Genomic DNA, 12,535 nt, shown 5'->3' with positions numbered 1-12,535 from the left:
CCCCCATCACCCCAGACATAAACATTCCTGCCTGCTGCCGTCGGTACCGCAGCATCCGGGCCGGGACCACCAGGCTCAGAAACAGTTTCATCCCCCAGGCCATAAGACTTTTAAACAGAGGTTCCAAAAGTACTCACATTCATTACTCAAGTAGAAGTATAGATACTAGGGTTTAAAAATACTTTTGTAGAAGTTGAAGTATCAACTCAAGCTTTTTACTTAAGTAAAAGTGTAAAAGTACTGGTTTCAAAACTACTTAAAGTATAAAAGTAAAAGTAATGTAAGGGCAAAAACATTTCCATTAAGGACAAACTCTTAAGCCGCGTCTCAGGGGCCTATAGTGCACTACCCCCCCCTCCTCCTCTAAAGGCCATTATGACTATAATGTTATATTAAAATGTTATGTTGAAAAATGTGGGATGCACTAGGCTACCCGTTTGAACTGCAAAAATGCTCATTGAAAATAATAAAATTTTATTACAATGCAAATTCATATATTGTTGGAAGAGACCTTTGGACTCAACACTACCAATAATCAAACTTGACTTTCTAGAGGAAGTAAAAGTCGTAACAAGGTCGTGTTGCCTTTTTTTGTGTGTGTTTTTGAACGATGACAAACCGGAATGAAAACAAGCCAAAATTAAATCGGAGTAACAAGGCAATTTTTTAACTGTAAGGAGTAGAAAGTACAGATATTTGCGTGAAAATGTAAGAAGTAGAAGTAGAAAGTCGTCTGAAAAATAAATACTCCAGTAAAGTATAGATACCCAACATTTCTACTTAAGTAAGGTAACGAAGTACAATACTTCGTTACTTGACACCTCTGCTTTTAAACTCCTGAACTGCAATAACTCCACCAAACCAGCACCCTGGAATATCTGCATATTTGCACCAGCACCATAACAAGCATATTTGAATATTTGCACTACTGCACAAATTGAACATTCATCTGTAAAGATATATATATTTAGATACATATATTTTATTTTCTATTTTAAATTTTTGATATTCTATTTTGTTGTTATTCTATTTCATTCTTTCTTTATTCTATTTTATACTACTTCTATTTTTTATTTTATTTTTTTTGGGTTGAAATTACTGAGCATTGCTTAAAGAGAGTGTGTGACCCAAGCATTTCATTGACAGTGACTACTTCATGTTATCTCTGTTCATTTGACAATAAAAAAATCTTGAATCTTGAAATCTTGAAATCTTGAAATCTTGAAATCTTGAAATCTTGAAAATCTTGAATCATTTCATGTGAGGCGTCTGGAAAACGTCTCGTGTACCTGGACGCCTGACTGAGCTGCAGCAGCGTGCCGGCCTCCCGCTGCAGGCACTCGGTCATGAGCTGGTGGTTGTCCTCTCTGGGGATGTACTTGTTGAAGTTGCAGTAGGGGCATCTCCTGAGGCAGTAAGGCCACTGTGAAGGACAGAGGAGGCTGGGGCATCATGTGGGGCAAAACCTTCTCAATTTGCATTGAAAACAAATCGAGACTTGAGATGAATCCAAATCAATTCATGTGACATTCGTGCGTGCATGTGTACATAGAAATACATAGACATATATAAAGACTAGATGTCTCGTTCGACGGAGCCGGACGTCACCACATGGCGGCCATCTTGCTAGGGGGCAGCTCGCTCACCCATAACATTGTGTTGGTAAATAACCATAACTTGCTCAATTTTCAACCGATTTTTAAACGGTTTGGTTTGTTATAAACGTCAGAGATGTAGATATGACACTGCATACTTATGAATAATTATGTTATTTTCTAAAAAAAAATAATAATTTATGCAGTGTCATAACTACATCATGTGTGCATAGAACTGACACATTATATCATATCATATTATATTATACTGCATTACATTGCATATTGCAATCTGACACTGTTCACTGTTTTGCATTTAGCATTTCACTTTTTATATCTTTTATCTTTTATATATTTTTATTTAGAAATGTTTATGTCAAAATAAATGTTACTTTGTATAAATATTGGTAAAAAGTGAGTAAATAAGAAGTAAACAGTGAGTAAAATATATACTGGTTTCCTATTTTTAATGGCTCTCCTATGTATGTTGTATTAATTGCGTTTTTATGTTTCTATGTTCATTGTTTGCACCAATAACCAGAGCAAATTCCTTGTATGTGTGAACGTACTTATAAAATAAAATAATAAATAAAATACTTCTGATTCTGATTCTATCTCATCGGTTGAATTGACCAATATGCCAGCTCACATGCACGTAGAGAGACGCCTGCCCTGTGATTGGTGGAGATCCCTGCCCTGTGATTGGTGGAGATCCTGTGATTGGTGGAGAGCCTGTGATTGGTGAAGATCCTGTGATTGGTGGAGATCCTGTGATTGGTGGAGATCCTGTGATTGGTGGAGAGCCTGTGATTGGTGAAGATCCTGTGATTGGTGGAGATCCTGTGATTGGTGGAGATCCTGTGATTGGTGGAGATCCTGATCCTCCAGTCACGTCCTCAGTGACTTGTCCGCCGGACAGGAGGCGAGGGGCGGGGCAGAGGGCGTGTCTGACCCTGGGAAAGGTCAGGCCCATGGTCCTGATGACAGGATTCATCTCTTTCTTTCTCCACTCGTCACTTCTTCTCACCACGTCGTTCCCTTCATCGCTGGACCACGTGGCCCCTCACTGCACGTACCTGACGTCATCACCTCCGATCATCACACGTTTCTATGGCAACCACGTGGCCAAAGTAGCCACACGAGTCACGTTGTTATAGTAGCTGTCGAGGTCGCGTGGCTCCAACCTGGACATTGTAAACAGGAAATACGTCAGCGTGGCTTCCGCTTTGTGCGCTGCGATGTTTGGCCACACAGGGGCGCTGTTTCACCAGTGCATCTCTAAGTGCATCACTTTACCCAACAACAAGGACAAGGGGCTGAGGACAGATCACATGCTCGACACTGTGACGTCAGACATAAATTATTTCACACCGAACCTACTAAAATATGACTAGATAGCATATAGACAGTTTCCATACATGTGTGTTGATTGGTTAATTATTGTTTTTATGTGTATAGACATCTTTCCCTTGTGCCAAATGTATTCAAACCTTTAAAAGTTTTAAAAACTGTGTTGTCGGCTTGTTCTGCAAATGAATGTCTAATGGCCCAGGTGCTTGATCATTGACTTATATTAATACACTGTGTGGTTAGTTAATACAAGATAGTAAAGGTACTATATTTCTCTAAAGAAAAAATCAGTGTTATACTATAAATGGCTTCCTGAAATCCTGGAACTTTCTTGTGCTCAGCAACAATAAGCGGAGACAAACAATTTAAAATTTTAAAGTCAAGCAAAGCTTCTTTGTCTGACCAGTTGTGATACTTTTGCATTAGTTTTTGTTTCTGCTTATTATAGGTATGATGATGCATCCTTTATATAAGAGTACATATTAAATACAAAATGTATTTTTCTCTGTGGTGTGTGCTCCTGGTGTTAAACATAGATGTGTGATTACTGACTGCAGCCTCATGATTGTCGTCATGCACGACGCGGTTAAATGAAGCACCAGCAGCTCTGTGTGAACGCTGGTGTTTGCTGCTGCAGTGACAACACATAAAGACACTAGTCTATATTTGGAATATTATTTGTGCTCCACTCGCACAGGATCAAACTAATCTAATGAGCTATTGATCTCCCTGAGCCCAGCAAAAACATTGTCTGGTGGGCTGACAGTGAAATAACCTTGTATCAGATTGTATCAGATAAGAATTAGATTGTTAATACTGATGTTGGAAAATATCATCGCTATCACTAAAAGCATTCATACCTCAGGGTTACAGTTAATTTAAATGATTTTAATCCTTTTCATATAGGAATGATAAACACAATCCTTAGATCATCTGTGAATAACTGCATCTGATCAACACTGATTCAATTTGCAGAATTTACTGTGAGAAATCAGTGTGTGTGTGTGTGTGTGTGTGTGTGTGTGAGATGAAGAAATGGACAAGGAGAAAAATGCACAGCTGCTCTCATCCGTCGCTGTATATATTTTTTTTCCAAAATGCGACAATGAATTCAAATTCACTGAGTCATCAATCAATGCATTTCATTTAAGGCGTCAATAAATGTGAATGCGCTCACTGCCAGCTTCTGAGCCTCAGGACAATTTCCACTTAATATTAACTCTGGCACCCAACTACCTCATCAACAGAGAGAGGGAGAGAGAAGGGGGGGTGGGGGGGCAGACTGGGAGGACACATGTTCTCTCTGAACACATGCAGCAGTTATGGTGATGGGATCAGTTCAGTGAGACGCTAGAACACTTTGAGACAATCACAATTAAAAGACTGTGCTGTAAATCTGGCAAATGGACAAGAGGAAGAAAGGTAAGCTCACTCATTTATTACAGATACAGAATTCATACACTGTAGCTCTCTGGACCAAAAACAACACACGAGCCGTAACTCATGAGGCACCACAGCTTGTTGCTTATCTCACATGTAGAATACACAGAATGCTGGGGAAGACTGAAGTTCTGAGTGAGGAGGCCTCAATAAGGTAGAAATGTCCATCGCCTAACATGATGTCCAACATATGGACATGACCAAGGACGTGAAAATAGATTGTCAATGCTAAATCCCAGTAACAATCGAGGTATCTACAGATCGATACCATATCTTTAGACGTCATGATTTCCAGTTAATCAAAGCATATTGTTTCTGACACACCACCATGAGGTTGATGCTGTGGAGTTAAATACTTCCATGACATCTGCAACACACATTCTTTCTACCTCAATATTTTTTATTTTATTCTATTGTATTGTATTTTATTGTATTCAAATATACCGGCTGCTATGACAACTTAATTTCCCTTCGGGGATGAATAAAGTAATCTATCTATCTATCTATCTATCTATCTATCTATCTATCTATCTATCTATCTATCTATCTATCTATCTATCTATCTATCTATCTATCTATCTATCTATCTATCTATCTATCTATCTATCTGTCTGTCTGTCTGTCTGTCTGTCTGTCTGTCTGTCTGTCTGTCTGTCTGTCTGTCTGTCTGTCTGTCTGTCTGTCTGTCTGTCTGTCTGTCTGTCTGTCTGTCTGTCTGTCTGTCTGTCTGTCTGTCTGTCTGTCTGTCTGTCTGTCTGTCTGTCTGTCTGTCTGTCTGTCTGTCTGTCTGTCTGTCTGTCTGTCTGTCTGTCTGTCTGTCTGTCTGTCTGTCTGTCTGTCTGTCTGTCTGTCTGTCTGTCTGTCTGTCTGTCTGTCTGTCTGTCTGTCTGTCTGTCTGTCTGTCTGTCTGTCTGTCTGTCTGTCTGTCTGTCTGTCTGTCTGTCTGTCTGTCTGTCTGTCTGTCTGTCTGTCTGTCTGTCTGTCTGTCTGTCTGTCTGTCTGTCTGTCTGTCTGTCTGTCTGTCTGTCTGTCTGTCTGTCTGTCTGTCTGTCTGTCTGTCTGTCTGTCTGTCTGTCTGTCTGTCTGTCTGTCTGTCTGTCTGTCTGTCTGTCTGTCTGTCTGTCTGTCTGTCTGTCTGTCTGTCTGTCTGTCTGTCTGTCTGTCTGTCTGTCTGTCTGTCTGTCTGTCTGTCTGTCTGTCTGTCTGTCTGTCTGTCTGTCTGTCTGTCTGTCTGTCTGTCTGTCTGTCTGTCTGTCTGTCTGTCTGTCTGTCTGTCTGTCTGTCTGTCTGTCTGTCTGTCTATCTATCTATCTATCTATCTATCTATCTATCTATCAATACACTTAAATTATAAAGTAAGAGCAGTATTAATAGGAATATATGTACAGGACCAGGTAGCAGGAGATGAATACATATTAGCGTATGCATAAATATATATTCATCTCCTGCTATCTATCTATCTATCTATCTATCTATCTATCTATCTATCTATCTATCTATCTATCTATCTATCTATCTATCTATCTATCTATCTATTTATCTATCTATCTATCTATCTATCTATCTATCTATCTATCTATCTATCTATCTATCTATCTATCTATCCATCTATCCATCCATCTATCCATCTATCCATCTATCCATCTATCTATCTATCTATCTATCTATCTATCTATCTATCTATCTATCTATCTATCTATCTATCTATCTATCTATCTATCTATCTATCTATCTATCTATCTATCTATCTATCTATCTATCTATCCATCTATCCATCTATCCATCAATCCATCTTTCTATCTATCTATCTATCTATCTATCTATCTATCTATCTATCTATCTATCTATCTATCTATCTATCTATCTATCTATCTATCTATCTATCTATCTATCTATCTATCTATCTATCTATCTATCTATCTATCTATCTATCTATCTATCTATCTATCTATCTATCTATCTATCTATCTATCTATCTATCTATCTATCTATCTATCTATCTATCTATCTATCTATCTATCTATCTATCTATCTATCTATCTATCTATCTATCTATCTATCTATCTATCTATCTATTCTTGTTCCCCTTAAGATGAATTTGAATCACCTTGATGATCCTCTGATTATTTTTTGGAGCATCTTTGCACTCTGCACTATTGTCCTCCATAATATCAATATAATATCTGCATAGTAGTAGAATGTTTATGTTTACCCTTGCTCAGTCTTTTGTCCTGTTGCACAACTGTCTTGTACAGTTTCACAATATTTGCAGATAGTAGTTATGTTTATTTTTGCATTTATTTGGCGTAAATTCAACTGGACCTTTGTTTTCACAGGATCTCCCACAGAATTGAGGCTGATGGTGGTCGGGAGCAGTGGACACTCTCCGTTCCTACTGACCAACGCCATACTAGGGAGGGAGGTGTTTCCTAAGGACATCACCAGCATTTCTGGCAGCAGGAAAAACACTGGAGAGCTGGCTGGAAGACGAGTGGCTGTGATCAATGGGCCAAACATCTACGACAAAGGTATGTCTCCGCCCAAGAGGGAGATGGAGCTGAGGAGGTCCAAGTGCTTGTGTATCCCTGGTCCTCACGCCTTCCTTGTTACTTTTGACATGGACAAAATCTCCCCGAATGACGAAAAAACCCAGAGAATGATGAAGGAAAACTTTGGGAATCACTGTCTGAGGAACTGCATGGTCCTCCTGGCTTCTGAAAGAAACCCAGACGCCCTCTTGGAGGACAAGCTACAGAAGACCGACTGGCACCTGAGAGAACTCATCGAGAAGTATGGCGGACGCTTTCACGTTTACAGCAAGAACTGGCGAGACCGCAGCCGGGACAGAGAGCTGCTGCAGAAGATAGAGAGGATGGTGGCATCCTTAGGGGGGGGCTACTTCTCCAGCAGAACTTTCCAGAAGGCGGAGGACTGCGTGAAGAAGGAGGAGAAGAAGCTCCGGAAGAAGAGGTCAGCGGAGATCGAGAAGGCATGGACGGAGATGGAGAAGCAGTACATAGCGGACGAGTTGTATCACCAGAAGGACGCCTACACTGCCAGTGTTGGCGCTGAGATCCGAGCCAAGGCAGAGATGGACAACGGGTGGCTCAGATCCTCCCTGGTCCGAGGGCTGGGGACGGGTTTCGTTGTGGGCGCTGTGATGGGAGCACTGGTCGGGTCTATAGAGGGGCCGGGAGGGATGGTTCTGTACGGGATCATAGGTGGTGCAGTTGGAGGATCAGCTGGAGGAACAGCCCAGGTAGCTATCAAGCATATGGAGGACAGAGTGACTCCACCTGCCAGACTGAACTTTAACTCTATCTTTATCAACCGCTTCTTCACCGAAGCTCGACCATAACAACACGCCACTGACTTCTTAATCTTCATGGAGACAGTGAAAGAAAAAGTTAAAATCCTTTTCTCTTGGCTTTGAACTGTCGGTTATGAAACTATCCAGTTGACTAAGTAGCAAACAAGAAAAGGAAATGTACAAGTCCCAAAGTTTTGACCCATACTTCTTTCTATTTCATAATTTTTTGTACAAGTCAAATCATTTAGATACTGATCTATATTATGATCCTGTTTTGTTGCACACGTGTTTAAGGGGATAACTACGGTGGCCCTGAGGTGCAAAACAGAATGTCAAATGAAAAAGTGTAATAGAAAAGGTAGGTCCCTATGATGACAAAGCTCGTCACTGATTGGACGGATGCAATGTGTCATTGTGTCTTATTTCCGCTGTGTTTTGTAATCTGTTGTTGTCTTTTCTGATTTGCACTTCAAGTTTAGATTACTACAGAAAAATCCATAGATCTCACAGTTATTAGACTGTAAATTAGTAAATTAGAAATAAATGCAGTTGTATTCACTGACAGAGTGTTTCCTGTATGATTTTGCTTTCATTATGCAAATACCAACCTTTTTTTCAGCCAACATTTCCTGGAGTCTCTCTGTGTGGGTTAGTTAAAGAGTAGCTCAGATAACACCCAGGGTGGAGTTTTGACTGGGAGTGCCATTGTCTAAAGCTCTGCCCCTTTTCCTACACACACACACACACACACACACACACACACACACACACACACACACACACACACACACACACACACACACACACACATACCTTAGTACACCTGTCAACCATTGCAGTCTCGATGTTACCTTGAAACTCAGAACAGAAGCAGAGCAGGTTGTCCGCTGTGTTCCACTCGGTGAGGTAAGACCACATTTGTCTCTTTGAGCTTTCCTATATTGTTCCACTTTCGGTGAAACACATTCATCAGACCTCTGAATCTGTGAAGAACACGTTGCATAAGTGGAGTTTGTTTCCTTATTGAACGTCGACACCAGAGCGCAATGGAGTCAGAACTCAGGGATCACTCTTCTCGTGAGAAACAACCTAAAGCTTTCAGTAATCACCTTGTTGTGTTGAGAGAAGATTTGCCTGCTACCTGTTTGACTACATACTTCCCCTCGCATCTTTTACTTTGCTGCTTCGGTTCACTTGGTCTATTATCAAAATGAAATTCTTTCAAAGGTGTGAGGCATCGGGGTTCAAAGGAATCAACGTGTAAGACTGAGGAGTTCTAAAGAATTATGTGAATCACTTGTCCTGTTCTTTGTTTATCATTATATAATATGAGAGGAATGCTGCTTTGTTCAGGAACAAGACGTCCCTTCCTCCAAAACGTCTGAGTGCTGCCTAATGTATTTTATTATTTCCTGTAAACAACAAATATTTAAAATGACATATTTTTGGTAAATCATATTCTCATATACAGTGGTGAAAAGGACATTTACTCAAGCAGTTTACTTTGAGATGATAATTGTTTTACTTGAGTATTTCTGGTACTTTATGTCCACTATACTTCAGAGGAACATGTTTAACTTTTTACGCTGCATTATTTGACAGATATTTAGTAATTACTCATTACATTTCATTATAAGATTTTACATTTATAAACACAGATAAGCTAATAGAATACTGCATGTATTTTTGAGTCCCTTCTCGAGTTCAAGATGTCTATGAACCTTTCAACCAAAGAGATATTTAACCTCTATACTATACATAAAACTATTGTTTATTATTTGTTGGAAAGGTCCAAACTCCTGGAACCACTGGATTAAACAACCTAAAATGAAATGTATATAAAGTACAAGATATTCTTGAAAGACTTTTACTGCATAGGGTACACAAATACCCTCTTTATCTTAGTTTGACAGTTGATTTCGCAAGAAAACTGAAAAACAGCTGTTCCTCATACTTGGTTGACATTTTGACATTGCTGACATTACCACGTGGTTGTCACTTTCAGAGAATGGCCTCTACCATGAGCCTCCTCTCTGAGAAGCACTTCTTGTGCTCCCTGTGCAGAGACATCTTCACCAGCCCGGTGACCATAGCGTGTGGACACAGCTTCTGCTTGTCCTGCCTGAGCCACTACTGGGCCCGACACCAGTCCAAATATTGCCCCCACTGTAAGAGAGTGTTCACTGACAAGCCCGACCTCAGCGTCAACCATATCCTCGCAGACATCTCCGACAACTACAGGAAGACTCGGCCACAGCAACCACCTGATGAGGAAATGGTATTTCTCCTTCCGTTTGCTTTGTTGGTCAGATAATCAGAGGTGATGTGATGTAATAATGAATAAATCTGGTAAATGTGTGTCATTGTTGTACACGCGCAGGTTATAGATTTCGAGCAGATGATCCTGGAAAGGCTGCAGAAGATAGAAAGGTTGAAATATTCTCTCGAGGTGCAGAAGGTGCGTTCAAAACCTCCACAGAAACATCTGGAACACTTTGTCTATTCTTAAAAAATGCTTCAATTGAATCATGATGGTGTCACATCAGGGCTCTTACCTGAGGGAGGTGCGAGAGAGTCAGAGAGTCTTCTCTGCCCTGGTGTACGCCATGGAGAAGAGCCACAAAACAGTTGTTGCTGCAATCGAGGACCGACAGAGAGACGAGGAGAAGCGTGTGGAGACGCTGGTGACGGAGCTGGAGCAGGAGATCCAGGAGCTGAGGAAGGAGACCACCGAACCGGACCACCAGAATCCTGTGATCCACGATCAGACTGACGACACAAAGCAAATTAACTTGGTGAGCATCTTCATCAGCTACACTCGTCCCGGCTACTCTCAGTGTAATGTTTACATCTTGTTTTTTTTTTGTCATGCAGAAAACTATTTCCCTCCTGGACATGAAGGACTGGTCCAAGGTTACCGTGGATACGGACCCTTGTTTCGGGGTGACCAGACGAGCACTGTCGGACATTGTGGACAAGATGAGAGCAGAAGTCAACAGGCTCTCCAAATCTGGTCAGTCATACATTTCTTATACATATCTCACATTATGTATTGAATCAACATTAATCAGATCCGTCAAATTTCAATATCACTGACTTTTCTTTCTCCGGTCGCTCTTCGTCTACAGAACTAAAAAGAACAGAGAAATACACAGGTAAGAATTTGTCTTCACTGAATATTAGTTTAAAAAATAGAAATCAAATAGCCTGAAATTGGGGATCTTGCGTGCTGGATATGTCATTAAAGATCCTTTGAATTTGTTGTTATTAGTGGTGGAATAGTTGGAGTCTATCTAATATAATGAGGGTTTTGAAAACTTGAATAAAAGAGTGAAGGCCCCTCCCTTCCCCAGGCATTTCTGTACTGTCCTGTGTTGTTTGACCCATTCTCGACCTTTGCTCCTCCCTCTTTCCCAGTGGATGTCAATCTGAGCGCCAAGACAGCCCACCCCTTCCTCTCGGTCTCAGAAGACAGGAAACAGGTGAGGCACACGGACAAGCTCCAGGAGGTGCCAGATAACCCCAAGCGCTTCGACCGTGTGGCTAACGTGCTGGCCAAGGAAAGCTTCAGCAGTGGGAGGTGCTACTGGGAGGTGGAGGTCGGGGAGAAGCTTGAATGGAGCCTGGGCGTCGTCAAAAAGTCCATAAACAGGAAGGGCAAGTTCACCGTCTGCCCTGCGAATGGTTTCTGGACTTTAAGCCTCCGGGCTGGAGGCCAGTTCGTGGCCAACACCTCTCCCATCAGCCCATTGGCTCTGGAGCCCAGGCCCAGGAAGGTGGGTGTGTTTGTGGACTACCCAGTGGGCCGCGTGTCCTTCTACTGCGCAGAATCGGGGGTCCACATCCACACCTTCACAGACACCTTCACCGACAGGCTTCATCCCTTCTTCGGCCCCGGTCGCCTGCACGGAGGCAAGAATGCTGCTCCTCTAATCATCGGTTCCAGTTTTTGCAGCATCTGAGGATCAATCTCACACATCTCCACTTGTGAAACAGCTGCTATTCTTGTTATGATCTTTCCTGTGTGATGAATATATTTAATAATTTATATGAACTTCTACTGTGAACATCATGTCCCCTGTCAGAACAGTGAACAAGAGGTGGCATAAGGACCGACTCCCTACACTTGAAAAACTTCAATGAAACCCATAAACAGATTGAAAAGGACAGAGGAGAAAAGAGAAGGCTCTCATAAACGAACAAGTGTGTCAAAAAAAAGAGGAGAAAATGGGCTGCTGAGTTGGAGGGATGGAAGGGGGGTGCAGGGCTGGGACAGAGGTTGACGAGGAGCAGGGGGAGGGAGGGAGGGCACGGCGGAACAGCAGGGCATTGTGCTGGCACACCAGGCACTGGGAGACACACTCAAACACGTTCACGCATTCACACAATAACACGGCCGTGCACACAAGCGCATGCTTCTGCCCACGGACACACAGACTTGCGCTGGCATCTGGGAGGGCAGCCCCATCTCCACTCCTGTCCTGGGTCGTCGGAGCTGTTCCACCCCCCCCCCCACTGTCACTGTAGTCCAGCTGACCCCTCGGACAGAGCGGTCCCCTGCTCCTCAGCCTTCCTCAGGACTACAGTGAACTCTCAGGGCCGACATTCACTCCTCAGAGCGTCCACAGCTGATCTCCACACGCCCGAGGACCAGCAGCACCAGCCTGTGGACCGAGGGGAGCAGAGAGAACACCACACTTCATCTGAGGTAAATATAAATGCATTGGAGACCAAAGATTTCAACTGATTTGACAGACAAAAACTGACCTTAGTTTGATAAAAACTAAACATTTGTGAAAGAGAATTTGAGAGAATATCAATGATATTCCCTGTAACTATA

General features: G+C 42.0%; 3 protein-coding genes across 3 annotated transcripts in view; 2 read left to right on the top strand and 1 right to left on the bottom strand.

Moving 5' to 3' along the window:
• The window catches only part of rsad1 (radical S-adenosyl methionine domain containing 1), a 9,492-nt gene extending 6,903 nt beyond the window's left edge, over positions 1-2,589 (bottom strand). The window contains exons 1-2 of the mRNA XM_061090807.1: positions 2,245-2,589; positions 1,290-1,423 (exon numbers count right to left, since the gene is read on the bottom strand). Coding sequence (XP_060946790.1) covers positions 1,290-1,423; positions 2,245-2,589 — 479 coding nt within the window. The remainder of the gene's footprint in view (positions 1-1,289; positions 1,424-2,244) is intronic.
• Positions 2,590-4,339: 1,750 nt separating this feature from the next.
• Positions 4,340-7,743, top strand: LOC133023744 (GTPase IMAP family member 9). Its single transcript, XM_061090806.1, has 2 exons — positions 4,340-4,367; positions 6,722-7,743. Exons 1-2 carry the CDS (start codon positions 4,349-4,351, stop codon positions 7,741-7,743), a joined length of 1,041 nt encoding a protein of 346 aa, XP_060946789.1. The 5' UTR covers positions 4,340-4,348.
• Positions 7,744-8,536: 793 nt separating this feature from the next.
• btr02 (bloodthirsty-related gene family, member 2) lies at positions 8,537-11,922 on the top strand. Its single transcript, XM_061090718.1, has 7 exons — positions 8,537-8,601; positions 9,701-9,973; positions 10,076-10,153; positions 10,242-10,490; positions 10,570-10,708; positions 10,824-10,850; positions 11,113-11,922. Exons 2-7 carry the CDS (start codon positions 9,704-9,706, stop codon positions 11,655-11,657), a joined length of 1,308 nt encoding a protein of 435 aa, XP_060946701.1. The 5' UTR covers positions 8,537-8,601; positions 9,701-9,703; the 3' UTR covers positions 11,658-11,922.
• Positions 11,923-12,535: the final 613 nt, after the last annotated feature.

The sequence above is a fragment of the Limanda limanda genome, chromosome 17 (assembly GCF_963576545.1).
Source record: "Limanda limanda chromosome 17, fLimLim1.1, whole genome shotgun sequence".
Taxonomy (NCBI): Eukaryota; Metazoa; Chordata; class Actinopteri; order Pleuronectiformes; family Pleuronectidae; genus Limanda; species Limanda limanda.
This window is presented reverse-complemented; position numbering and strand designations above follow the sequence as displayed.

Coding starts and splice junctions, on each gene's coding strand:
- btr02 (XM_061090718.1), top strand. CDS start 9,704: ATGGCCTCTACCATGAGCCTCCTCTCTGAGAAGCACTTCTTGTGCTCC. Junction 9,974..10,075: donor AACCACCTGATGAGGAAATG/GTATTTCTCCTT, acceptor GTACACGCGCAG/GTTATAGATTTCGAGCAGAT. Junction 10,851..11,112: donor AAGAACAGAGAAATACACAG/GTAAGAATTTGT, acceptor CCTCTTTCCCAG/TGGATGTCAATCTGAGCGCC.